Source organism: Oryctolagus cuniculus, chromosome 8 (assembly GCF_964237555.1).
Source record: "Oryctolagus cuniculus chromosome 8, mOryCun1.1, whole genome shotgun sequence".
NCBI lineage: Eukaryota > Metazoa > Chordata > Mammalia > Lagomorpha > Leporidae > Oryctolagus > Oryctolagus cuniculus.
This window is the reverse complement of record NC_091439.1, coordinates 94,978,541-95,004,737: the sequence shown is the minus strand read 5'-3', so window position 1 is coordinate 95,004,737 and position 26,197 is coordinate 94,978,541. Positions and strand designations below refer to the sequence as shown.

Here is a 26,197-nt window from a genome sequence, read left to right as displayed (position 1 = left end):
GAAGTGGACTTTTCTTTATTAGTGCAAACTCCTTTTAGGAATATGCAATTTGCACTTAAAAAATAATTGTTATGACTTGATCAGCCCTTTCCCTGATTGTCGAGGAACAACTTAACACTTTATTCCCTTTAGGATTTTTTTGTTCTACTTAATACTATTGGTTGAACTCTTTAACACACAATTATTCTTAGGTGTTTAAATTTAACAGAAAAGTGATCCCTGTTAAATATAAGAGTGGGAATAAGAGAGGGAGGAGAAGTACAGTTTGGCACATGCTCAGTTGGACTTGCCCCAAATGGTAGAGTTAGAAACATGCCAGGGGATTCCAATTCAATCCCATCAAGGTGGCATGTACCAATGCCATCTCACTAGTCCAAGTTATCGATTTCTGTTCACAATTGATCATACTGATAGGTCTAAGAGTCAAAGGGATCACATAAACAAGACTAGTGTCTGCTAATACTAACTGATAGAATCAAAAAGGGAGAGAACGATTCAACATGGGAAGCGGGATACACAGCAGACTCATAGAATGGTAGATGTCCTAAACAGCACTCTGGCCTTCAAATTAGCACTTAAGGCTTTCAGATCCGGCTAAAAAGTCCATGATGGTTTTTCAGGAATGGAAAACCAAGACACTATGGCACAAAAAAAACAAAAAAAAGAAAGAAAGAAAAAAAAGAAACCTAAATGAAAGATCTCTGTGAGTGAGATCCCAGAAGAAAGAATGGGCCATCAAAGAAGGAGGTACCTTTCTCTGAAGGGAGGAGAGAACTTCCACTTTGACTATGACCTTGTCTAAACAAGATTGGAGTCTGCGAACTCAAAAGGCTTCCATAGACTTGGAAACTCATGACTAGAGCCTTGAGTAATTACTGAAATAATAAACAAGAGTGTCAATTGTTAAATCAATAACAGGAGTCACTGTGCACTTACTCCCCATGTAGGATCTCTGTCCTTAGTGTGTTGTACAATGTGAATCAATGGTATAACTAGTACTCAAACAGTACTTTACACTTTGTGTTTCTGTGTGGGTACAAACTATTGAAATCTTTACTTAGTATATACTAAATTGATCTTCTGTATATAAAGATAATTGAAAATGAATCTTGATGTGAATTGGATGGCAGAGGGAGTGGGAGATGGGAAGGTTGTGGGTTGGAGGGAAGTTATGGGGGGGAAAAGCCACTATAATCCAAAAGTTATACTTTGGAAATTTATATTTGTTAAATAAAAGTTAAAAAATTGTTATAACTGTAAAGCAATACATGCTTTTTGTAAATATTTGGAAAAAGTTAAAAAATAAAAAGGACCTGTAATACTAAAAAAAAAAAAAAAAGAATCAAGAATCTAGGAAAAGATACATGGTAAAATTAACATTTTAAGTGTTAAAGTGATCAGAATTAAAAGAAATGAATGCTCCAACATGGGAAGCAGCCCACACAGCAGACTCATAGAATAACAATCACTTCAAGTAGCACTCTGACCTCCAAATCAGCCCTTAAGGCATTGGTCTAGCTGAAAAGTCCACTAGGGCATTTCAGGCATGGAAAGCCAAAACACTGTGGCAAAAAATGTCCTACATGAAGGAGCTCTGTGGGTAAGAAGTGGTCATAAAAGAAGAATATACTTTTCTCTGAAAGGAAGAGAGAACTTCCCCTTTGTTTATGGCCTTGTCTAAATACTGATGGAGATTGTGGATTCAAAAGGCTTCCATGTTCTAGGCAACTCATGTCAAGAGCCTTGGGTGATCACTGATGTCATACATAAGAGTGTTAATTATTAAATTAACAACAGGATTCACTATGCACTAACTTCCCATGCAGGAGCTGTGTCCTCAAAGAGATATAAGAGGAGACTTAATAGTAAAACTTGTTCTCAAAGAATGATTTCATTTTAGTGTATTAAGTGGAGGATAGTCTTATGCTTCATAAATGATAATTAAGTCTAAGTGCTCACAAAACAAAAGATATATCATTCACTTCTTAATCTCCCATTCACTACTCAAAATGTCTCATTCAGTACCACCCCCACCCCTTCAGGACTTCAAAGCTTCAATTCACCAAGGAACTACTTGTTAATTTAAATAAACACATTTCAGTTGCTTTTGTACTTCTTCTCAGCAACTTTCCACACTTTGGTCATTTGGATCGTCTTGAAAAACCGTTACTTTTCATTGCATAAAATCATCCTTTCCAAGTTTCTCTCTTTGGTTGCAGCTCCTCTTCAGTCTCTTGTACCCATTTCTCAGGTTCTACCCAAATATCAAAATGTTCAACTTCTTAAGGACAGACTCCTAGTCTGTGGCTATTCTCATTTTACAACAGAGATTATAAATTGACACTCAAGTAGTCTAATCCTCAACATCTAGCACAAAGTCTGGAAAATCATAAATACTCAATAGATATCAGAGTAATTAATTAGTTATGAAGCAAAAACTCAGTTGGGCTAAGGGGAAAGGGAAGAGAATACCTTGTGAAACAAGTCACTAAAGCAACCCCAAGACAAGCACTTCCTCCCCACACACAATAGCAAGTCCCCAAACCAATTACCATAAATTTCTAGCCTAGACAATTGATATTTGTGCACCTTCATGACATCTGATGTTTTAAAAACACAACAGAGGACTGAGTTGTTTGGAGTATTTTGGACCTTAAACCAGGAGTTTATAGTCAACAGAATCATACAATCAAAATACAAAAAACAAGTGAAAACTAGCTTAGACCTCCCAACAAAACCAGGGTCAAATTAAAAATACTACCATGAGCTTACCCCCATGATTCTCTTCTAAAATTCAGTAATAATTTTGATGCTTGCCCTTGACTCTTATCAATTCAGTAACAGGATAAAAAGCCAGGACCAAATATCATAGTCTATTCACCTGCTGTCAGACCAATCTTATTTCTGTATAATTTCCATCAAACTCAACTTTGTCCAAAAAGCAGATAATCGGTAAAGAACAATCCCATCCTAACGTCATTCAAAAACAGTTTTTCAGACAAGACTTGGTTCTATACAAAGTTATAGGACAGTTAATGAACAAACAACTGTCCCATCCAAAACTCATCCCAAAACAACTGTCACTGAAGATCTACCTCTATACAAACTCTTTTGAAATCAACTTCTCAAAAAAAATATTGTATAAAGTTCATACAAAAGCATTTGTTCAAATAGGATCTGGCTCCAAGTAAATTCATCTAAGATAAGCTGATCTGAAAAAGATTCTCTTATTTTAAAAATGTATTCAGCAAGGGGATGCCTCTAAACAAACTCACTGAAACAATCCAATATCCAAAGAGCTGTACCATCCAGAATTTATCCCAAACCATCTCCCTCTAAACAAACTCATCTAAAGCTAACATATCAGGAAAACGTTCCCCTGCTTAAACCTGATTTAATCATATTGCTCAGAGGCAGAAATATACATTTTGTTCACGGGTATTATGTGCATTTCGGTAAGGAAATAATGTATAATTTCAATTAGGTTCTCCAGAGGGTCCATAACACATAGAATTTAAAACTAAAACCAACAAGAAAGATAAAGGAATGCCTAGACATATAGGGCTAAGAGATGCCACCTATAATTCATAAAACACTTTAATGAATCCTGATCTCTTAAGTCATTGCAAAAACATAAATTATCCCACTGTTTTTGCTGATGTCTCCTTGTTTAGGAAGCTTTTTCTTTGTATATTACATATTTCTTGACATCTAACTCCATAATTACATTATTACAAGTTATCTGCTTTCATACTTAAAATTTCTTTGCCTAAGAAATTACTTAGCCTTCCTAATTTTTTTCTTGTCTATTTTGGTCTGATTCCACAGACTGCTCAATTTCCTAGCTGGGGCATGTTCCATTCCAACGTGGTGTTGGAGACATGTCTGCAACAGGCAGTCTATGCACTGTGAGGTCCTTGAATCATCTGATTCTCCAGACAGTCACAAACAATGATTCAACACAAATGAGCCATTCACCAGAACCATACTCCAGGCTGCCCATAGAACATGTCTCCTCACCTAAAACCAGGAACAATGACATGTCAACTATCTCTCCACCAAAAAAAGAAGAAAAAAATAATAAAAAACAAAGAAAACCCCTTATTCTGCACACTCACTGAAAATGATGTGCAGGGAAGGTAGCCTCCCCAGTGTCATGGGCCCCTCCCATCCATAAGGCTTGAATATTTAGTGCTCCCCACACCAAAACATAAGCTCCAGACAGCAGAGATTTTTGTCTCTTCCACTCACTATTTTATCCGTGAAACAGTATCAATGAACACAGAGAGAATGTATGTTAAATCCATGGGTTGAAAAAAGGAATGGCTGAAGAAAGAATGAATTGGTGTATGAATCCCCAGGGAAACACAGGTGAAGTTGCTTTTCTTCCACATCCCTCAGTATTTATGGTCTCTCGCCCTTCTTTGGGTCACCTCCTACACCAAGCTATTCTCTCTTTTGTTAACCATATTTGTTCTCCAGTCCCAATCCTAAACTCTATATCTTCTCCAAAGTTTTCCTTCCACTCAATTTTGTCTTTGCTCCCCAGAGTATAAACCTCTATCATTTATTTGTCAACATGTAGTGAACATCTTATGCTGTGCAATATGATAAACATAGAGACCTCTAACAAATATATGATAAAGACTTAGGTTCTCTCAATCTAGTTCAAGAAAACCAGGAAACAAGCCCTTGGGCCCTGCACCCCATGGGAGACCAGGAGAAGTACCTGGCTCCTGCCATTGGATCAGCGCGGTGCGCCGGCCGCAGCGCACCGGCCTCGGCGGCCATTGGAGGGTGAACCAACGGCAAAGGAAGACCTTTCTCTCTGTCTCTCTCTCTCTCTCACTGTCCACTCTGCCTGTCAAAAGAAAAAAAAAAAAAAAACAATGAAAAAACTTTGAGGCCAGCAATGTAGCACAGTGAGCTAAGCCACCATTTGCAATGCCAGTATCCCATATGAGCACCAGTTTGAGCCCCTGCTGCTCCACTTCCAATCCAGCTCCTTGCTAATGCACTTTGGAAATCTTCCACACGTAAAGTGAGAGCATGAGGTTTTTGTCTTCCTGTGCCTGGCTTATTTCACTTAACATAATGTCTTTCAGTCCTATCCATGTTATTATAAATGATTTCTACAAGGTTTCTTTGTTTTTCATGGACAAAAAATTATATTGTGTCTGTGTGTATGTGTATATATATCATATTTTCTTTTATCCATTCAATTATCAATAGACAACTAGTTTTTTTATTTGAGGTAAACAAATTGCATGAATTTCATGTATATAGATTTAGGAACATACTGATACTTCCCACCCTACCTCCCTCCCACCCATGCTCCTACCATTCCTCCTCCTTCCTCTCTTATTCCCTCTTAATTTTTACAATTATCTACTTTCAGTTTACTTTATACTCATAAGATTAACTCTATACTAAGTAAAAAGTTCAATAAATAGTAAAAAGAAAAATAAAACACTGTTCCTCAACAGTTGTGACAAGGTCTGTAAGCCATCATCAAATCTCAAAATGTCAATTTCACTCCTATACACTATATTTTAGGTACTCTTTTGGTTACCACACATCAGGGAAAACATGTGGTATTTGTCTTTTTGGAACTGGCTTATTTCACTAAGTATAATGGTTTCCAGTTGCATCCATTTTGCAAAAGACAGGATGTCATTCCTTTTTATGGCTGAGTAGTATTCCATTATATTATATATATGGATGAATATTCAACTAGGTTGAGTCCATATCTTATCTATGGTCAATAGTGCTATAATAATTTTTTTATTCCTCAAAAATCAGCTCAAGGATAATTTCCTCTAATAAACCTTCCCTGTCCTTGTGCACCCAACAAAATTAACTACACTCTCTTTCATACCTGCACATGCTCCTATTGTTACTACACATTATTTGTTAACCTATGTGTTTCCTGTCAGAGCTCCCAATACCCAGCAAAGTATGTTACAGTAACAAAAGTTGATCATGTAAATTATTTGAACAGTTAGAGAAAAGTTTTGAGGAATAATTCATCATCTCAAATTTCCATTAATTAACACTCTGCATTGTATTCTTTAAGAAAGCCAAACCATAAATTCCTTTCCATGTAAAATCATAGAATAATACAGACTCATCATCAATTTGGTCTAAGAAATTGTTTAACATAATCTACTTCCCTCTGTGGCCTATCTAAAAAACTCCAGATGAAGCCCTGGGTTCTGGAAACCAATGGCAACCTATGAATATTGCTTACCTTATTCTTTGTGTGTGAAAGATACCTTAACAGATACCTTGTTCTTGTTCAGTTATGGTACTCCCCCTCCATTTAAAATAAAGCAAAACTATTCAAAATTGCTGGAAGGCAATTTGGATATATTATTGAGGTTTAAAATAATATTTCCTTTAATAAAATATGAATAACTCCTAGGAATAACATCTGCAGAAATACATTTACACATGTGAAAAAAATTTAAAATGGTGTTAATTTTAGCACTTTCATAATTACAAAAAATTGAAATAGGTTTAGTGCCCATCAAAAGGAACATGTATCAAAATATAATGTAACCATTAAATAAATTATATAAATCTACATACACAGATTCACAAAGTTACCCATTATTTGTTAAGTAAAAAAGATAAATAACAAAGCAAAATACATAATAGACTTCATTTTTCAAGTATACACAGAACCCTATATTTTGGTGTTTGAGTCATGTGCTCATACTCACATGATACAACAAGTATATCAGTAAATTGTTTGAGGAGAATGGAGATGAAGAAGGATTTCAATATTTTTATTGTCTGCACTTTTTTAAAATTACACAAGGCACATCTCCCTGAAGAACCCTCTATTCAAATGGTAGACATTGAGTAATATGTCTGCAGCTAATAACTCACCTAATGAGATGTTGGGAAATGAAAGAAACCAAATGATTTCATAGACAGCTACATCCTGATTGGTCCCTCAGTTGCCAATCTCCTGTAACTGAGTTTAAATTCTTTCTGCAAACTCATTGAGAACCAAAGGGTAAAATTTTTCACCAAAGCAACCTGGAGAAATCTGCTGGATTTTGAGCACTATTTCAACCTGTACATTTTGCCTAGTGGATGCAAAGGTAACATTGCTGGACCATGTTTCAAATATAACATTAACCTTTTTTTTAAGTATCACCTTCTCTCAAAAGGAAAAAAAAAATACTGTGAAAGAGTAATACTATTTTGTTGTTACAGGTAGCAATTTGAAACATGAAGACTGCCATTCTACTGTTTTGTCTTCTAGGATCAACTCAGTCATTACCAGTAAGTGCTATGTGTTTATTTTATGTTCCAACCAGGCTCAGCCATATCTCCAAGTGAAGACCTAACTAATTCTCCTCCTGACTCCATCCAAATTGCTCTGTTCTGTTCTGTGTCCCTTTCCCTTGGTTTCCTGTTTTTATTTTCCATGTATATTTTAATGTATCTGTGTTTTTTAAATGTATCCACTGTATCATGGTAGGATTTTATTTTGGCAGAGCAATAGGGTAGAAATTAGGGGACAAAGTAATGTCTTAGATTATATCTTCCCAAAGTAGTTAAATCACTTTATTTTCCAAAAAGAATTTAAGATTGCCTTGGCAACTAGTTATTTGCTTATAACTAAGGAGGTAAACTATATTTTCTGATTAGAAACACAAAATAGCCAGATTGTATAAACTTTACAAATGCTACCAAATCATATGACACCAAAGACTTATTATAAAATGGTTCACATTTCTGACTTAGGACATTTCATCACAGAATGTGTTCACATTGTTGGCTTTAGGAAAAAAAAATGAGCACTGTACTCCAGCACTCACTCCTGTTGCCCTCCATTGATTTATAGACCGAGATGGGTGATTTGGATCTCTAAAGATATTTCCTCTGACTGTTTAAGATGCTTGACGATGGGCTTCAAGAAACATAATTGAGGCAGGCATTTGGCACAGTGATTAAGCATTTAGTTGAAACATCTGCATGCCATATTGGAATGCCTGGATTTGATTCCCAGTTCCACTCCTGATTCCAGCTTACTGCTAATATATTCTCTGGAAGGCAACAGGTGATGGGTTCCTGACACTTACATGGGAGACCTGAATTGAGTTCCAAGATTCTGGCTTCAGATTGGCCCAGTCCCAGCCATGCATTTGGGGAATGAGCCAGTGGATGGCCTACCTCCCTCTCTCTTTCTCTCTCTCTCCCCCCCTCTCTCTCTCCTTCTCTCCCTCCTTTCCTCCCTTGGTGTGTATCTTCCTCAACAATTTTTTAAATGAAAAAATTATGAGCTACTTGCTATGAAATAGAACAAATAGAAACCGTAATTAACTGATCCTCAAGCTCACTAGACATTTCTACAGTCATCTATACAATCAGCAAGCATCTATTGAAAACTCTATATGGTGCACATTGTGCTGGTTGCTAAAGAGGAATGGTCAGAAAAAGAATAAAATAATAGATATGGTCCCTCATGGTGTTCACAAGGACTACAACTATTAATCAAGTGGCTTTTAAAGAAATATTCAATTATAAATTAGCTGTGGCTGTTTTTTGAAGGAAATAAATGGGGTGAGCTTGTAGGGAGATGGAGTAAGAGATGAATAAGCAATCTGCCTCTTTCTCTGCAGACACACCTGTAACAATATAAATATATAGATGTGTATCTTCACCTTGCAAGAAATTCTCTGTTAAACTTTAATACTCAAGAAAAAGGAAGTGAATTATTTAATTTTGATTTTTAATGTTTATTTTACAATATAAATGGATCTTTCAATTTGCCAAATTTATCAAAAAATTCTTCAAAATGAATCCCTCTGGATATTTAAATTATACATCATTGTTAAAACTCAAGATCCAGGCTGGCACCGCGGCTCAATAGGCTAATCCTCCGCCTGCAGCTCCGGCACCCCAGATTCTAGTCCTGGTTGGGCCACCGATTCTGTCCCGGTTGCTCCTCTTCCAGTCCAGCTCTCTGCTGTGGCCCGGGAGGGCCGTGGAGGATGGCCCAAGTGCTTGGGCCCTGCACCCTCATGGGAGACCAGGAGGAAGCACCTGGCTCCTGGATTCAGATAGGCGCAGTGCGCTGGCCATAGTGGCCATTTGGGGGGTGAATGAACAGAAGGAAGACCTTTCTCTCTGTCTCTCTCTCTCTCTGTCTAACTCTGCCTATCAGAAAAAAAAAAAAAAAAAAAAAAAAAACTCAGCTTTCCAGAAGCTGCTCTCATGCAAGGTGCACTGAGAAGTAGTGTGCAGGCTACTACAGGCTGCTGATAACCAGCAAAGAGCAGCTACACGGTTAGTGGAAGAGGGCATGATGGGGAGACACTGAAATGTCCAACAGAAACAATATTTATCAAATGAAAACTCAGGATTCATAGAAAAGGTATCTTATTTGTTTGCAAATTAACACATTGTATTATCATAAAGGCATAAAAAATAATTTCATTTGCAAATACGAACCACATACAACAGTCTAACAATTATTGTCCAAAGATCAAAGACAGAGAACACTCTGAGTAGAGATGAAAGGAAATAACAAGGAAAGTTCTATTTAATTCTTCAACAGATACTTGTTGAGTACCTACTGTATGTGGGGCACGGATTTATCTCCTTGGAGTGTATATTTTACAAAATACAGCGACAGACATTCTAACTCAATAGATCACATACATGGGAGAAGGCGGTGAGCACTGTGAAATATAAGAACAGAGTGCAGAGTAAGAACGGGCAGACCTATGGTGGGTGTGTGTGGAGATGAGGAGGCTGCACATGCAGGGCAGGGCAGGCCTCAAGGAGAAGGTGATTCAAGAAAAGACCTGAAGCACATGGGCAGATGAGCAGGTGCCTGGGGAGAAGCAGACAGAGGAAACAGGGGGAGGTGAGGCCCTGAGTCAGCCACGCGCTTTACATGTCCCCAAAACAGCCCAGGGCCTGGACAGCCGAAGCAGAGTGAGCAACAGAGAATGTCGTGGGAGAGAAGGTCAGAGAGGCATGGGGGGCCCAGAGCAGGAGGGCCTTGTAGTCGCTGTAGAGGCTCTGGCTTTTGATCTGGGTAAAACCGGCAGTCGCTGCAGGTGCTGAGCAGAGGAGTCACAAGGTCGGGAGGCTGTTTTCAAAAGGTCATCTGAGCTAATAACAGAATATAGGGGATGAAAAGACGTCTTAAAAGAATATATATCGGCCAGCGCCACAGCTCACGAGGATAATCCTCCGCCTGCAGCACCGGCACCCCAGATTCTAGTCCTGGTTGGGCCACCGATTCTGTCCCGGTTGCTCCTCTTCCAGTCCAGCTCTCTGCTCTCCCGGGAGGGTCGTGGAGGATGGCCCAAGTCCTTGGGCCCTGCACCTGCATGGGAGACCAGGAGGAAGCACCTGGCTCCTGGCTTCAGATCGGGGCAGTGCGCTGGCCATAGTGGCCATTTGGGTGGTGAATGAACGGAAGGAAGACCTTTCTCTCTGTCTCTCTCTCTCTTACTAACTCTGCCTGTCAAAAAAAATGCTGAAAAAGCTACAAAAACAGGTAATGCCAACCTCTCTTCTTCCAACTTGGGGAAAAGTCTAATGTGAAACCAAAAGTTAGTGGCTATACCAGGCAAAACCCACGGTGACCCAAGGGCTGGGGCTAGGTCAGTACTGGATGTCCCTGCCCTCTGGGACACATCCTGGAGCAAAGATGCTCTGAGTTCAATCTGCCAAAAGGAAGGATTGATTTCCTCAAGAACACCTGCAGGGATCCTAGTGCTGGCTCTGCCATTTGTTAGGGTCACCTGGGCAGGCAGCTCGGCTTCTTTAATTTATGGAACAAAACCATACAAGTGGAACATATGGGTGCCAAGGAACTCCTCAGCCCTAAAATGAAGTGATTCTTAATACAGTTGAAAAACACCTAGTCCAGAAGGGAGACTAAGCTTCTATTTGCAGCATGGACATGCCAGGCACAAGACTACTCTAGGAAGCATCATGACAATGCAGAAAGAATTGTGGCAGCTTACCTCAAGTATCAAATGAGCAAAGAGCTAAGATACAGACTAGTATATTTCAGGTCCTGGCAGAGGAGAAAATCAATTACAGAAAATGAATGGGAGCCGGGAGCAACCACCAGAAATTCCACATCCCCTGGTCCTCACTATCCCCTCCATGCACTTCACACCCCAGCCCTCCAGATCTGGTATTTTTCCGTTCTATGATTCCATTTCCTGCCATGTACAAAATGTTGCAGGGAATTAAAAATGCTCCAAAATATAAGGAGCTTAAAGATAGACATTTGGGGAGCTGGTGTTGTAGAGCGGGTTAACCACTGCGTGTGATGCTGGCATCCCACACGGCGTATCAGTTTGAGTCCCCACTGCTCTGCTCCCACCCAGCTTCCCCCCAATGCAGATGATGGCCCAAGCAGATGAGCCCCTGCCACCCATGTAGGAGACCAGGGTGGAGCTCCTGGCTCCTGACTTCGGCCTGGCCCAAACCTAGCTAGTGCAGCCACTTGGGGAATTAACTGCTGGATAGAAGATTCTCATTTTATTTTGCTCTCAGTGTCACTCTCTTGCTCTGCCTTTCAAATAAATAAATAATTTTCGCCTTGGGAACAATCTCTTACCTCCAGGACATAAATGGATAAAAGACCTCAAACACATCCCTGCCTCATCAAATATGTGTTTTCACAGAAGCAGCTCAACCCTGCTCTGGAACTTCCTCCCACAAAACAGGCTCCGGATCAGGAAACACCACTGAACCAACAGCAGCCAACTCAGGTAAGCGTCCTACAAGAAGGAACTCTACAAACCAGCAAAGGAAATGTGCTAATACCAGTGGATTTAAAGTCAAGACGCAACAAAAGACAGAAGATTTTCCTTTGACAGAAAATTTAAAAGGAGCTAAAAACACATTTTGGAACATTTTAAATAAGGAAATCAAGGCACCCTCATTCTTTTTCCCTCGGTCTGGATAATAATTTGGCTTACCAACTAAATTTAGCAAACTCTGAAAAGCATAGTTATGCCTATTTACAAAGCTTTCTCACCTATGCCCTTTAGATTCTGTGATGTATCGTATGTTCTGCTTGCCAACTTGGCAGCAAGTAAGAGATGATCTATAAAATAACTGAAGATTTCCATGGTTTTCTTATGCTGCATCGTTGCTGGTGAGCCATTCCCACACCACCCCTTCCTTTTGCTACAACAGACCCTAGCCTTACCCACGTCTAGATTTTGTGACAGAACAAGCAGATAACTCCAGAGTCTAAAGTTCTCTCTGTAGTCTATGGATTGATAGCACACTCAATTCAGAGCCAATCTGCCTCCATAACAAAACTGAGCTTACATAATTGAGGCCCTCTTTAAGAAAAAAATATGTGATTAGATGTGTAAAAGTAGCTACTGAAGTGAATATTTATAATCTGATAAGAAATGAGAGCAAATAACAAGAATTTTAAACTTGTAAGTGTACCATAAACTTGACTCATTGTTAGGGCACCTCTTCCAGGGGCCATAGAAGGGCCAGAGCTAGTGAGAGACCCTCATTGCTCATCATGTTTACTTCATGGGAAAATCCACCTATGGCAGGAGTGTACATTACTGAAGGATCCACCACGGACAGACAACCTCTTATCTCACTCACCAATTTCAATGTCCCACAGGTCTTCCCTTCTTTAAGTCTAATACCGTTAACACAGATGCTCACACTGGTAAGTACTCATTTATTTGATTACCCACTGTTAAATTGATTGCCCAGGGCCAGCGCCGCGGCTCACTTGGCTAATCCTCCGCCTGCGGCGCCGGCACCCCAGGTTCTAGCCATGGTTGGGGCGCCAGATTCTGTCCCAGTTGCTCCTCTTCCAGTCCAGCTCTCTGCTGTAGCCGAGGAAGGCAGTGGAGGATGGCCCAAGTGCTTGGGCCCTGCACCCGCATGGGAGACCAGGAGGAAGCACCTGGCTCCTGGCTTCAGATTCAGCGTGCCAGCCGTAGCGGCCATTTGGGGGGTGAATGAACGGAAGGAAGACTTTTCTCTCTGCCTCTCTCTCTCTCTAACTCTGCCTGTGAAAAATAAATAAATAAATAGATTGCCCAATGTTAAGTGTATGTGTACATGTGCACGTGAATATGCACATATAGGAGCCACGTATATGCACAAGCATATACACAGACAGATATTCACTGTAGCTAAGCTGGAAAAGAAGAGAAAGAATCAGAGTTGGAAGCTATTTAACAATAAAACTTCTTAGTAAGAAATACAGTGATGCAATTTGCAAGTCTTTACTTTCCCAATTCCTCTTACCTCTTCTGTTCCTCTGCCCATCCCTCCACCATACCCCATGCAGGATCCACACACCCCAACCACAAGAGCAAAGAAGGAATCAAACAGACCAGTCTTCAGTCTCCTCTAGAATATCCATATAGTTTCACCTGTTTTGGGGAGAAAAACAACTACTTTCCTGGTTAAAGTGGGCTTGTTTCCAATGGTCAGATTCAACTATCATACTAGTTCACATTCCAGAGGAGATATTGTAGTCTGAATCCCACAATTTCCATGGGATTAACTATGAAGAAATTAATGTCTTAAAAAAATAAGAAACAACTCCAGAAAACTTGCGTACAAAGGGGAAAGCAAGGATAAAATTATCTAATTTTCAAAGACAATGGATTAAATAATAAAGGAATCCTGGACACTGTGGTTGTACCAGCAAATGAAACAAGTCTTTGAATCTCATCTCTGCATAGTAATAGAATACTGTATATTTACAGAGTTGATCATCTATTAGAACATATCTGACATTCAGGAAACATATTTTAGCTTCCTGAATGTTCAAATTAAAAAAAAAAATAATGAAAATCTTTTTCATTGCCCTGCAGCTAAATCCTGCTGCAGGAATGGCACCAGGTGCCCAGACCCTCCCATTGACCCTGGAGAAGCTGGACGGTCAACAGCAGCTGCAACCACAAGTAAGTTCAACTGAACTTTAGTTCAACATTAGGGAGCTCTTTCTCTTAGGTGGACGCCTACAGGGCAAACTGAGGGTTACTAGATTTTTTTTCTAGTATATTCTGTTTTTTATCGAAGATGTTCTGGATGAGCAACACCATCCCAAAGGAAAAAAAAAAGTGGATAAAGTTTATCTTCAACAAATCTAAGTTGCTCTTTTTGTTCCTTTTTCTTACTGCCCTTGCAAAGTCTTCCAGTCAATTGAATCATGTCTCATCTAGTTTTAAAATCTCAGGAGTTACTGAGCAACCTCTCCCATAATTTCCCACCAGTGCTCTATTTCAACAGCAAAATGTTTCCCTGGGAAAGCAGTACAAGATGGCCCAAGTCCTTGGGCCCCTGCACCCATGTGGGAGACCTGGAGGAGGCTCCGGGCTCCTGGCTTCCAGCTGTTGCGATCATTTTGGGAGTGAACCCTTGGATGGAGGACCTCTCTCTCTCTCTCTCTCTCTTTCTCTCTCTCTCTCTCTGCCTCTCCTCTCTCTGTGTAACTCTTTCAAATAAATAAATAAATATTTAAAAAAAAAGAAAGAAAGAAAGAAAATCTCCAGGTTGGCATTGTTGCATAGCAGGTAAAGCTAATACCATCATCCCATATGGGCACTGATTTGTGTCCCAGCTGCTCCACTTCCAAACCAGCTCTCTGCTAATATGCCTGGGAAAGCAGCAAAAGAAAGTATAATTACTTGGGCTCCTGCACCTATGTGGGAGACCTGGATAAAGTTCCTGGCTCCTGACTCCTGGCTTCAGTCTGGCCCAGCCCTGCCATTGCAGCCATCTGGGGAGTGAACCAGCAGATGGAAAATTCTCTCTCTCTGTCTCTCTGTCCCTCCCTCCCTCCCTCTGGTTCTCCCTCTCTCTGTGTAACTCTGACTTTCAAATAAACATAAATAAATCTTTTTTACAATTTCAATGTTTATATAATCTGCCAGAATTTATCTTTGCAAATATTTTTTACTGAATTTTTGCTTTTTTCAGATATTACCAATTATTGTAGCACAACTTGGAACCCAGGTAAGATTATTTTTCATATGATATTGATTTTAAGTCATCTTGGTGTGAAATATTTAATCTTTCCTTAATTCATCCAGAGAGTTGCCAAAGTTCAAGTTTACTTGGCACTGTATGGCCACTGATAATAATAAGAGCTAGCAATTAGCACTGTTTGAAGCATTTTACACATATTATGTTGTTTAGTATTCAAAACATCTTTTGTAGATTTTTGTTTTCCAATTTGACTCAGCGTAAATAGAGATACTTAGCTATCCAGTTATAGTTGTACCTGTAGTAAAAGTTACTCACAGGTGAAGCAACTGATCATTCCTCAAACCAAACTGCTAAGAAAAAGATAAGTTAATGGGACTTATCTAATGAGTCATGACTCAGTTTTTTTTTTTATCTCAAATTTATTTTTAATTACATGTATTTTCCCTTAAAAATAAGTTACAAGTACTTTCTTGCTTTCTTTCCTCTCTTCCTATTTACTTTATAAAACTGATTCTTGAATCGGTGATAAAATTACCATGGGCCAGCATCAGCATTAACATCAAGTGACTTTTACTTGATTTTTTACTTCTGAAAGCAGAATCAGAAAAAAAAATTCCTATAATCTCTTAATTTCCCATCTAGGACATAATCCCAAGAAAATAATAGGCAATATAGCAAAAAATTTTATATCATATATTCATTAAAATAATATTCATTGTAAAGAATATTGGCTATTCTTTAATAATAAATAAGGGTTAAATAATCTGTGCAACATAAGAACAAATATCATGTGGCCATTCAAAACTGTATTTATTAAAATTTGCCAATAAAACAATTAAATGATTATTTAAGGTACAAGTTGTATAACTTTATTATGTAAAAAGAATTGTATGCAAAAATCTAGAAGAAAATATCAAACTTTGGATGGAGATTATAGTTTCTTCTTCCTTTACTGATTTCTGCTTTCTCCATGCTTTCTCAAGTGTGCATCTGTTACTTAATGAGAAAATATATAAATTTTAAAATGCACACATTATTCAAATAAGTGTTAGTAGTCCCTTATAATATGTTGAATGGAATTTTGTGATATGAATCACAAAAGCTGTTTAACATATTATTTAAATACAAAATCCTTATTTATATTCTTTAAAGTATTTTAAGTTATATAAATCTTGAGTCAAATATATTAAAATTTGTCTAATATTTTTGTTTTTTGCTTTTGTCTTTGCTTTTAGGGCACTATCCTAAGTTCAGAGGAAGTGGTAAAAAATTTAATCAATAACATTTTAATTTCTTTTTATTTCTACCCCGATGATTTCTGTCTTCACATACTCTCTTTTGATTGCAAACCCTTAGTTGGGTGTACACTACAGTAAACTGAATGTTTTAGTAGGTTCATGAAGTAGGTAGTCCTTTCTCTAGCTAGGGACTTTACCATCCTTCTCCAGCCACTTTTCCATTAATTTGACTTAGCTTTGGTTTTCCCTGTATTGCCACCTGATTATATTCTACTCAGAGAACCAATGTACATCTTTAACTTTATAGTGATTTTTTAAAAATAGGATTATAAACTATTGAAGTGCATGTTTAGAATAATATAAATATTGACTTTTATTTAAGAGAAATGATTCAACTTCTTGATGGATTTTTAATTTTTATGGGAAAATATGTTTCTTCTAACATCAGATAGAGGTAAATGAACTCTTTCCTATGTACATGAATAATTGGAGAGCCGGACTTAAATAAAGTCTATACTAGGCATATCTATTCTCCCTTAAGTCATGTTTAGAGACCCTGACTTACATTAATATTGATATCTGAACATGACAATAGAAATAAAGACTTGAGGCATGATCTGGGAACACAGTTTTTAAACAGTTTTCCTATTATGGAAAAATATAGAAATTTTCTGCAAGAGGTCTTCCAAAGTTTAAGGAAAATTCAAATTATGAAAAAAAAACTCTGCATGGATTTCAAAATATTTTGCACCAACACAAACTTACCGTTTATTTCCAATTTTCCATAAACTTTTGAAGTACCATCACATATTGTCCATTAAAAAATCATGTAATGAGGCCAGTGTCTTCCTGCCAACACTGACAGAACATCCACATTACCAATGACCGAGACCCTTCTATGCAACAAGCTCTTTGACAGACCACTTATATACATTGCCTTTAACACTCACCAAACTACAAATGGAGACTTCCGACCAAGCTTTGCAGATAAACAGAGACACCGACAGCTTAAGTAATTTAGGCCTCAAAGACAAACAAAAAAAATTATAAGGCCATTTCTCTACCACTATAATAGTTTACAAACATTCAATGCGCAGTAACTTGTTTCATGTAGCTTAACACACATGCACACATGTGCATGCACATGGATTTCATGAAATAATATTTATCCTTGTCATAAGGGATGCACTCTGGTAATTTATAGCCAAGTCTATGTTTTTTCCTGAGAAGCAGAGCAATTACTCCTACACTTCCCAGATGCCCAGAACAGCTAAGAATGGGCCAGCTGAAGTCAGGAGCCAGGAAATCAATCTAGGCTTCCCACAAGAATGGCAGAGACCAAAGTACTTGAGCCATCACTGTTTCCTCCCAGGATATCCATTAGTAGGAAACTGGAATAAAGAGCTAAAGCCTAGTGTTGACCCAGGCTCCAACTGACTCCAATTTGGGGCTCTGGAGTATTAGCTGGCATCTTTCCCAGGCCAAATGTCTGCTCCTGGTTTATTTTTTAATAGTGGTTTCTGCCCACCTTTTTTAAATCTCAAAAGAGTAAATGTTACAACCCTCAGTTTTTGAAAATTTCTATTCACTACTCCTGTCTCTCATCCAGCATAAGTCTAATTCTGGTTAAATGCCTCTCAAATATAAAATTGTGTTTCCCAGGGTTGGCCATGTGGCACAGTAGCTAAGCCACCATTTGGAATGCCCACATCCCATATTGTAGTGCCTGCTTTGAGTGCTGGCTTCTCTACTTCTGGTCCAGCTTCCTACTAATGCACACCTTGGGAGGTAGAAGGTGATGGTTCACATACATGAGTCCCTGCCACCCACATGGGAGAGCCAGATGGAATTCAAAGCTCCTGGTGTCAGCCTAGCCCAGCTGTGGGCAATTTTCAAATAAGTAAATAAAATTAACAGAAAAATAAAACAGTATTTCCCAAACTTTAGTCCTGGCCCATCTAAATAAGTGTGACTTTGAGAGCCGGTTAAAATGCAGATTGATGGATCCTGCCCCAGACCTGCTCATCAGAATCTCCTCCTGAAAGGGCAATCTGACACAGAGGAGCTCCTTCAGCAACCTCAAGGAGTACACAAGTCTCCGAACTGTCACAAGAAATATTTCTGACTGAATATTACAATACACATTAAAAAAAAAAAAAAACTTGGAAGAACGCAAACCATAGATTGAGGATTAATTATCATGCCTGAATCAATTTTCCCATTAATTTTTAGGCTCCTAGATCAGTTTTTTTTTTTAATTTAAGGGCAAAAGAAACATTATTTTAGGTCAATAACAGAGATACAGCCCCCTCTTAATTGTCTGGGTTGTCTGCTTTTAGTATTACATCAGACAAAGCAAACGATTATCCCTTTTCCTGTGACTGGCCTGACTGGGATCTTTCCTCTCTGAAGGAAACAGATACAGCGAGGAATCCCAGTGCTGAAGCCTGACAGACTTGGCTCTGGCAAGGGAGGGACTTTCTCTGAAGAAGGCCAGATCTTTGTTGCTTTCCCTGATTTCCACCCTCCATCCTGCCCTTTCTACCCAAACTTGCTGTCCTCAAAAGACAAAAGCCTGGTGACCAGCCTTAAAGTACATCCTCTGAAACCTGTTTCCTTCCCTCATTCCAGCCAGCCGCCCCACACATCTTCACCGGCCTCCTCCTCCATCCCTTGTTCACCAGTCAGACAGCGGCTAATGCAGATAGCCAGGATGAAGTCCTTCCTACAGGACAAGCAGGGGTCAATCCTGCCATCCGGGCAACCCCCGCGGATGATGACATTGGAGTGACCACCCCCGCGGGCATCCAGAGGAGCACACCTGTGACCGAGGAAACCACCTCGGAGTCACCAAAGGGTAAGTTTGTCCAGCTGGGAAAATGCCCTTGGCCGTGCCAGGCATCTGTACAATGGGAGAAAAGGGTTCTTGGCCTTGCTTGAACAAATGCAGATCTCAATAAATTCAGGGCACCTCTTTACTCACTCACAGCTTATGCCAGCCATGTGAGAGAATGTTTTTACTGGACTACCAATCCTATGGGATTTACCCTGGAAGAAGACACTTAATCCCTGGTATAACATACTTTCCATCATAGGTGAGAGCTGGGAATATATAAGAGCAGCTCTTCTCCTTACCTGTCTATCTCTCACTCAACACATGAGGGTCCTTACACACACACACACGCGTGCACACGCACGCACACCAAAGCAGACACTTCAGTTCATCACAGCCCTCTTCCTGCTCACTGATCGTGATGAACCTCAGAAATTCCTAATATTGCAAGCAGCCACTAGTAATAGCTTGAAGTCAGCACAGTAGATAAACCCGCCTGAAGGAGTGGGACTTAAGAAATGTTGCAAAACTAAACTTTCCTTTCACGAGCAAGAAAAGGTTATAGTTTAATGGGTGAAGATACCTAGAGCCAAATATCTATAAGTAACAGAAGATGACTTCATATTGCTATTCCTAGTTCCAGAAAAGAAATTTTGATGTCAGGTCAAAATGGTTTAATTCAACATACTTTTACTGACATTGAAAAGGTATTTTTTTTTCTTCCAGGAATTCAGTAAGCTGTTTCAAATCTGTTCAACTAAACAGCTTCCCATTTGGGGATGCAGGTGAATCACCTTCATTGATCATATCATAGGATAGATTGAACCACACTGGAGAGTCTCAGAAGAAATTCATTCTTAGTTTTCCTGAAATTTTTCTTGAGATTGCAGAAAGTATATTTGACCTGGAGAATACTGATCTCTGGTCAAGAATAACTAAATGGATAAGCCTGTCTTTGAAATGTAACATCGTGTCACTTTAGACCTGGAAGCTACATATATTAAAATAGATTTTGAAGATGGACTCTTTTTTTTTCTTTTATGGGGCTGGGAGAAAGATGGAATCTGCCAAAAGCTACTTTGGAACACTTGTGTGATGCTCTGGGTCTTTGGAAGAGAAAAGCACTATGGTCGTGGGAGAGGACCAAAAAAGTGAGGACAAATTCTGCCCCCTCACAACCACCTCATGACCCACTCCCTCCCATCAATTTAATGTTCAATAGGTAAATTATTTCCAATCACCTAAAACATACAGTTAAAGCCAAGAATTAGAAACCACATTGCCCATCCTAAGCTGTTTCAATTCAGAGCTATTGATTATATTGCTTACTGTTTAATTTTGGTGTGTCTGAGATCAGAAAATGATATCAATAGAAGTAAACACTAAAACAGATCAATGTTTGGCCGGCCCCGCGGCTCACTAGGCTAATCCTCCACCTTGCAGCGCCGGCACACCGGGTTCTAGTCCCGGTTGGGGCGCCGGATTCTGTCCCGGTTGCCCCTCTTCCAGGCCAGCTCTCTGCTGTGGCCAGGGAGTGCAGTGGAGGATGGCCCAGGTGCTTGGGCCCTGCACCCCATGGGAGACCAGGAAAAGCACCTGGCTCCTGGCTCCTGCCATCAGATCAGCGCGGTGCGCTGGCCGCAGCGGCCATTGGAGTTGTGAACCAATGGCAAAGGAAGACCTTTCTCTCTGTCTCTCTCTCTCACTGTCCACTCTGCCTGTCAAAAAATAAATAAATAAATAAAAATAAAATAAAATTTAAAAAAAACAGATCAATGTGGTGGTCCTGTTCCACTCATCTATCTAAAAGGCAGAATTTAATCTAAACTCATAACCCAGACCATTGGAGTTCATCGAGATCATAAAACCTATAGTAGACTCCCCCAAAAAGGAAAGGTATGGAGTTAACTTTCCACACTACATGTGGCTCATCAATATAACACAAACCTAAACAAGACACCAACAATATGTTTTCCATATGAAGTTTTTCAGGTGAGTAAAGATTCACTAGAGGTGAAAGATATATTAGCCCTGGGGCAGGAACTGTGGCGTAGTGAGTAAAGCCGCCACCTGCAGCGCCGTCACCCCATATGGGCACCAGTTTGTGTCCCAGTTGCTCCACTTCCAATCCAGCTCTTGCTATGGCCTGGAAAAGCAGTAAAAGATGGTCCATGTCTTTGGGCCCCTGCACCCATGTGGGAGACCTGGAAGAAGCTCCTGTCTCCTGGCTTCAGAATGGCACAGCTCCGACCATTGCAGCCATCTAAAAAGTTAATCAGTGGATGGAAGACATTTCTCTCTTTCTCTCTCTCTCTCTCTCTTGCTCTCGCTCTCTCTGTAACTCTGCCTCTTAAATAAATAAATGACTCTTTAAAAAAAAAAATAAAGGGGCCAGCCCTGTGCTGCAGCAGGTTAAAGTCCTGGCCTGAAGCACCAGTATCCCATATGGGCGTCGGTTCGAGACCGGGCTACTGCTCCACTTCCGATCCAGCTCTCTGCTATGGCCTGGGAACGCAGTAGAAGATGGCCCAAGTCTTTGGGACCCTGCAACCGTGTGGGAGACCAAGAAGAAGCTCCGCCAGGAGCTCCGGCCATTGCAGCCAATTGGGGAGTGAACCATCAGATGGAAGACCTCTCTCTCTCTCTCTCTCTCTCTCTCTCTCTGCCTCCCCTCTGTCTTTGTAACTCTGATTTTCAAATAAATAAATAAATATTTTTTAAAAATCCAAAAAGCATAAATACTACAAAAATGTGTCCTGCAATTAAATAAAAACTCATATTAATAAGCTACATTTTGCGATGTTTATGAGTTATCAGTTTTTCACATTCATAATTTGTTGCAACATCGTTCCTTCAGTTTGGACTCCTTCCTCTGTTCTCATTGGTCCACACTGGCATTGCTGAGATGTTCACGCTCTCTCTGGCCACCCATATTCAAAGATCACTACTGCGTTCCACCAAACTCCCCCATTCTGCCTCACTCTGCTCCCTCCAAGGAGACTGGGAAGCTTTCTTGGATCTCTCTGCCTAAATGCCCTCCCAGAATGGTCTGACATCTTGCTTGAGACCCTAGCACCACAAAAAATTAAAAAAAAGCAAATCATACTGCCTCCTTGGGCACCTCCAGGAATCAGAGCAAAGGTTGCCTCTGTTCACATTTAACTCTCCCTAAGCTGCCTGAAATCCTGTTGTCCCCCACACCAACCCCTTGGTCATACGGTAAAGTCAAAGGACAAATACAGATATCCTGCAGGGATAGATTCCAAGATCTTTTTTCCTGCTTCCCTCCCCTCCTCTTAGGTTGTATAATTTTTGCCTTGGGATTATGGAGAAGGGGGCAGAAATACTAACACTGATCCAGGCAATAGTCTTCCAAATCTACCTCTATAATTTTTTTATTTATTTGAGAGACAGTTAGAGATCTCTCATATGCTGGTTCACTCCTTAAATGCCTGCAACAGCCAGGGCTGAGCCAGGCTGAAGCCAGGAGCCAGAAATTCAGCCTGTACCTTATATGGATAGCAGTGGCTCAGGTATTTGAGCTATAACCTGTTCTCTCCCAGGATGCATTTCAGCAGAAATCTGGAATCTGGAATGGAGCAGGGACTCAAACCCAGGCACTCCAGTATGGGATGTGTGCCTCCTAAGTGCCATTCCAACTACTATAACAAACACTGGCCCCCAAATCTACTTCTACTTTTCAAAATGTTTATTTATTTGGAAGGCAGAGCAACTGAGAGAGAGAGAGAGAGAGAGAGAGAGAGAGAGAGAGAGAGAGAGAATCTTCCATCTACTATGGTTCACTCCCCAAATGTCTCTAAGAGCCACATCTGGGCCATTCAGAAGCCCAGGATCCTAGAAATCCATTCACATCTCCCATATGAGTGCAGAGGCACAAGCATTTGGGCCATTCCCTGTTGCTTCCCACAGTACATTAGCAGGAAGCTGGATGAGGACACTAACTGGCACTCCAATATGGGATGCAGGTATCCTAAGCAGCAGCCCAATGGCATACACTATACCAAATGCCTGAGGTCTTGGCTCTTAAAATCCAAAATCACTTTCATTCAAACCATTGTTTCTACTGTAAATTCCTAAAGTTGATTTTGCATCTGAAAGGCCAGGAAGGCACTCATTTCTATCTTTCAGTGTTGTTGCTTCTCCTCTAAAGTAATGAATACCAAAGTTTAAAGAAGAGCTGCCCAAAAGAAATGTAAAATGAGTCTCATACTAAATGTTTGTTGAGTAGCCACATGAAAAAGTTAAAAAGAAGGGGAAATTAATTTTAATACTATATTTAAATCATTCCAAAATATAGTAATTTTGACATGCATTCAATATAATTTTTAATGATCTATTTTACATGTTTTGTTATTGTTTCCAAGTATTTGAAATCCCATGTGTATTTCAATTTAAATCTCAGCTTGAGCAGGTGCATATCAAGTGCTCAATAGTCACACGTAGCTAATAGTTACCATTTTAGCACAGAGATTACATTTAAGGAAGGAAGAGGTACAAGGCTGAAAGACCAGAAACAAAAACACACAGGTGAAACTACAAAACTCAGATGAAATAAGTTAAAGAATAAGCAAATAAAGAGATATTTCATGTACATGATTAGGAAGATTGAATGTTATCAACACATAAGTTCTGCCTAATTTAATCTACAGATTCAATGCAAATTTATTCAGAATATCAGCAAATTGTTTTGTGGATTTCAACAAACTAAGTCTAGCTTTTATATGGAGAGGCAGGAGGCTCAGAACAGCCAAAACAATATTGACACTACCTAACTTTGAGAACAACTATAAAGTTAGCATATCAAGACAGAGTGGTACTGGAGAAATAATGGGAAAAAAATAGATGACTCATACAGAATAGAGATTCCATACACAGATCCACAAAAATACAGAAAACTGACCTTTAACAAAAGAGAAGAAGCAATGCAGAGAAAAAAGAATCATCACCAGCCACTTAGATGCAAAAAAGGAAAAATTACTCTACACATAGACCTTGCAACTTTGATCAAAATTAACTCAAAGTGGCTCATAGATCTAAATGTGAACTTCAAGACTACACAACTTCTAGAAACACAGGAAAGTATCTAGGTTCCCTTTGGTTTGGCAATGATTTTTATATATTTATACAATATGAAAACTACCATCCATGAAAGAAAATCCTGGTAAGTTAGACTTTATTCAAATTAAAAACTTCTGTTCTGCCAAACACAATGTTAAGAGAATGAAAATAATAGCCACACGCTTTGACAAACATTTGCAAACTATATAGCTGATAAAGGACTGATATCTAAAATACAGAGAGAGCTTAGTGGGATTCCAAGATTGCAGAATAGGGAAGGGTGTACTGTTCTAGGCCATGGGTAAATAGTTAAAAACAACAAGGCAGGGAGGATAAAGCACATTGTCATGGAAAAATTAGAGACAAAACCGCAGTGGAAAGTCTATGGAAGGAAGTGGGACATTGTGGATCAGTGTGGAAGGTGCAGACACACAGCAGGAACATAGAGGCAACACGTGACCCCAGCAGCCAAGAGCCGGAGAAAGCGCCAGCTTTGGAGAGTGAGGCGAGATCACACTACAGCAGCCCATGACACTGGTGATATAGCCTGAGGGAGAGCTTGGCGTGAGTCCAGCCTGGAGTCCTAAGGGGGACAGGGTACCCATTAACCAACTAAAAAAGGGGGGATATGTTTTGCTCTCCTCATCATCCCCATAACAGCGCCTGGCAACCAGCTGAGAGAAGGCAGGTACGATTGTGGACATAAGCAGCAGCTGCAGAGGTTCTTGTGCACACGCCCAGCAACTGGCCAGGACAAGACTCAGTCTTCTGCAGGAGCAGCTTGGATGCAGACACCTGGCAACCAGTGGGGAGAAGGCAACATTGTGAAATGAAAAGAGGCTGCAGGCAGAGGCTCTTTTGCACGTGTGTGATCCAGGGATTCCACCAGAGGAAAAAATCTGCCTTTCCCCACTGACTTTGAAGTCTGGTAGGGAGGATTGACAAAGAGCTGGGCCCGAAAAATGACTGTGAGGTGCTCCCAGGCTCTCAACATATCACAGGCTCCAGGGCTCAAACCTCCTATGCGGAGCACCCACAGGCAGCTGGCTCCAGGGACATCCCTGCCTCTCTGTGGACAGGACGGACTAGGGGGTGGAGTGGATCCTCTGTACCCCATGACTGTGGGAGCCTTGTGTGCTGAGTCTGTGACAACTCTGTGACTGCACAGGAGGGTACAGAGTGTAGCTTGGTCCCTGGGCAATCAATATGAGTGGCTCCACTTGCTCAGAGCTCCATGACTACCTATGGTGGAGATTGCAAAAGGATCCACGCTCACAATGAGGACTGCACAGACTCTTTGTGCAGTTCATATGGCAGTGTGGATAAGTATTACACCCACTGTGGGCTAATACCTGGGTATCGATCACTTCAAAGAGAGGAGGTGAGGGTATGATTATGCCAACATAGGTTATCATTTCCTCCTTTCTGTTAAAAAGGGATCTACCAAGCCCAACTTGTGTGTCACCCGAGATACATGCCCCACCCTGGAGTACTGACCACAGCTCCCTGGCCATAGCCATCACACACCTCTTGATAGTTTTTGAGTCTTTTTTTTTTAACTTTTATTTAATGAATATAAATTTCCAAAGTACGACTTATGGATTACAATGGCTTCCCCCACATACCGTCCCTCCCACCCACAACCCTCCCCTTTCCCACTCCCTCTCCCCTTCCATTCACATCAAGATTCATTTTCGATTATCTTAATATACAGAAGATCAGCTTAGTATACATTAAGTAAGGATTTCAACAGTTTGCTCCCACACAGAAACGTAAAGTGAAAAATAATAGATGATTTTTTTTAATGATGATGAAATCAGATCAGACCTATTGTCATGTTTAATCCCAGTGAGAGTCAAGTTGGGAATTGATAATTTCTTTTTTTTTTTTTACAGAGGATCAGTTTAGTATACATTAAGTAAAGATTTCAACAGTTTGCACCCCATAGAAACACAAAGTGAAATATATTGTTTGAGTACTCGTTATAGCATTAAATCTCAATGCCCAGCACATTAAGGACAGAGATCCTACATGAGGAGTAAGTGCACAGTGACTCCTGTTGTTGACTTTA

The 26,197-nt window shown here is 40.0% G+C and overlaps 1 protein-coding gene across 1 annotated transcript; it reads left to right on the top strand.

The window, feature by feature from the left end:
• The first annotated feature begins 7,242 nt into the window (after positions 1-7,242).
• Positions 7,243-24,959, top strand: AMTN (amelotin). Its single transcript, XM_070047116.1, has 8 exons — positions 7,243-7,296; positions 11,676-11,762; positions 12,647-12,694; positions 13,860-13,949; positions 14,968-15,003; positions 16,212-16,238; positions 18,846-19,071; positions 24,787-24,959. The coding sequence occupies exons 1-8, from the start codon at positions 7,243-7,245 to the stop codon at positions 24,957-24,959; spliced, it is 741 nt and encodes a 246-aa protein (XP_069903217.1).
• Positions 24,960-26,197: the final 1,238 nt, after the last annotated feature.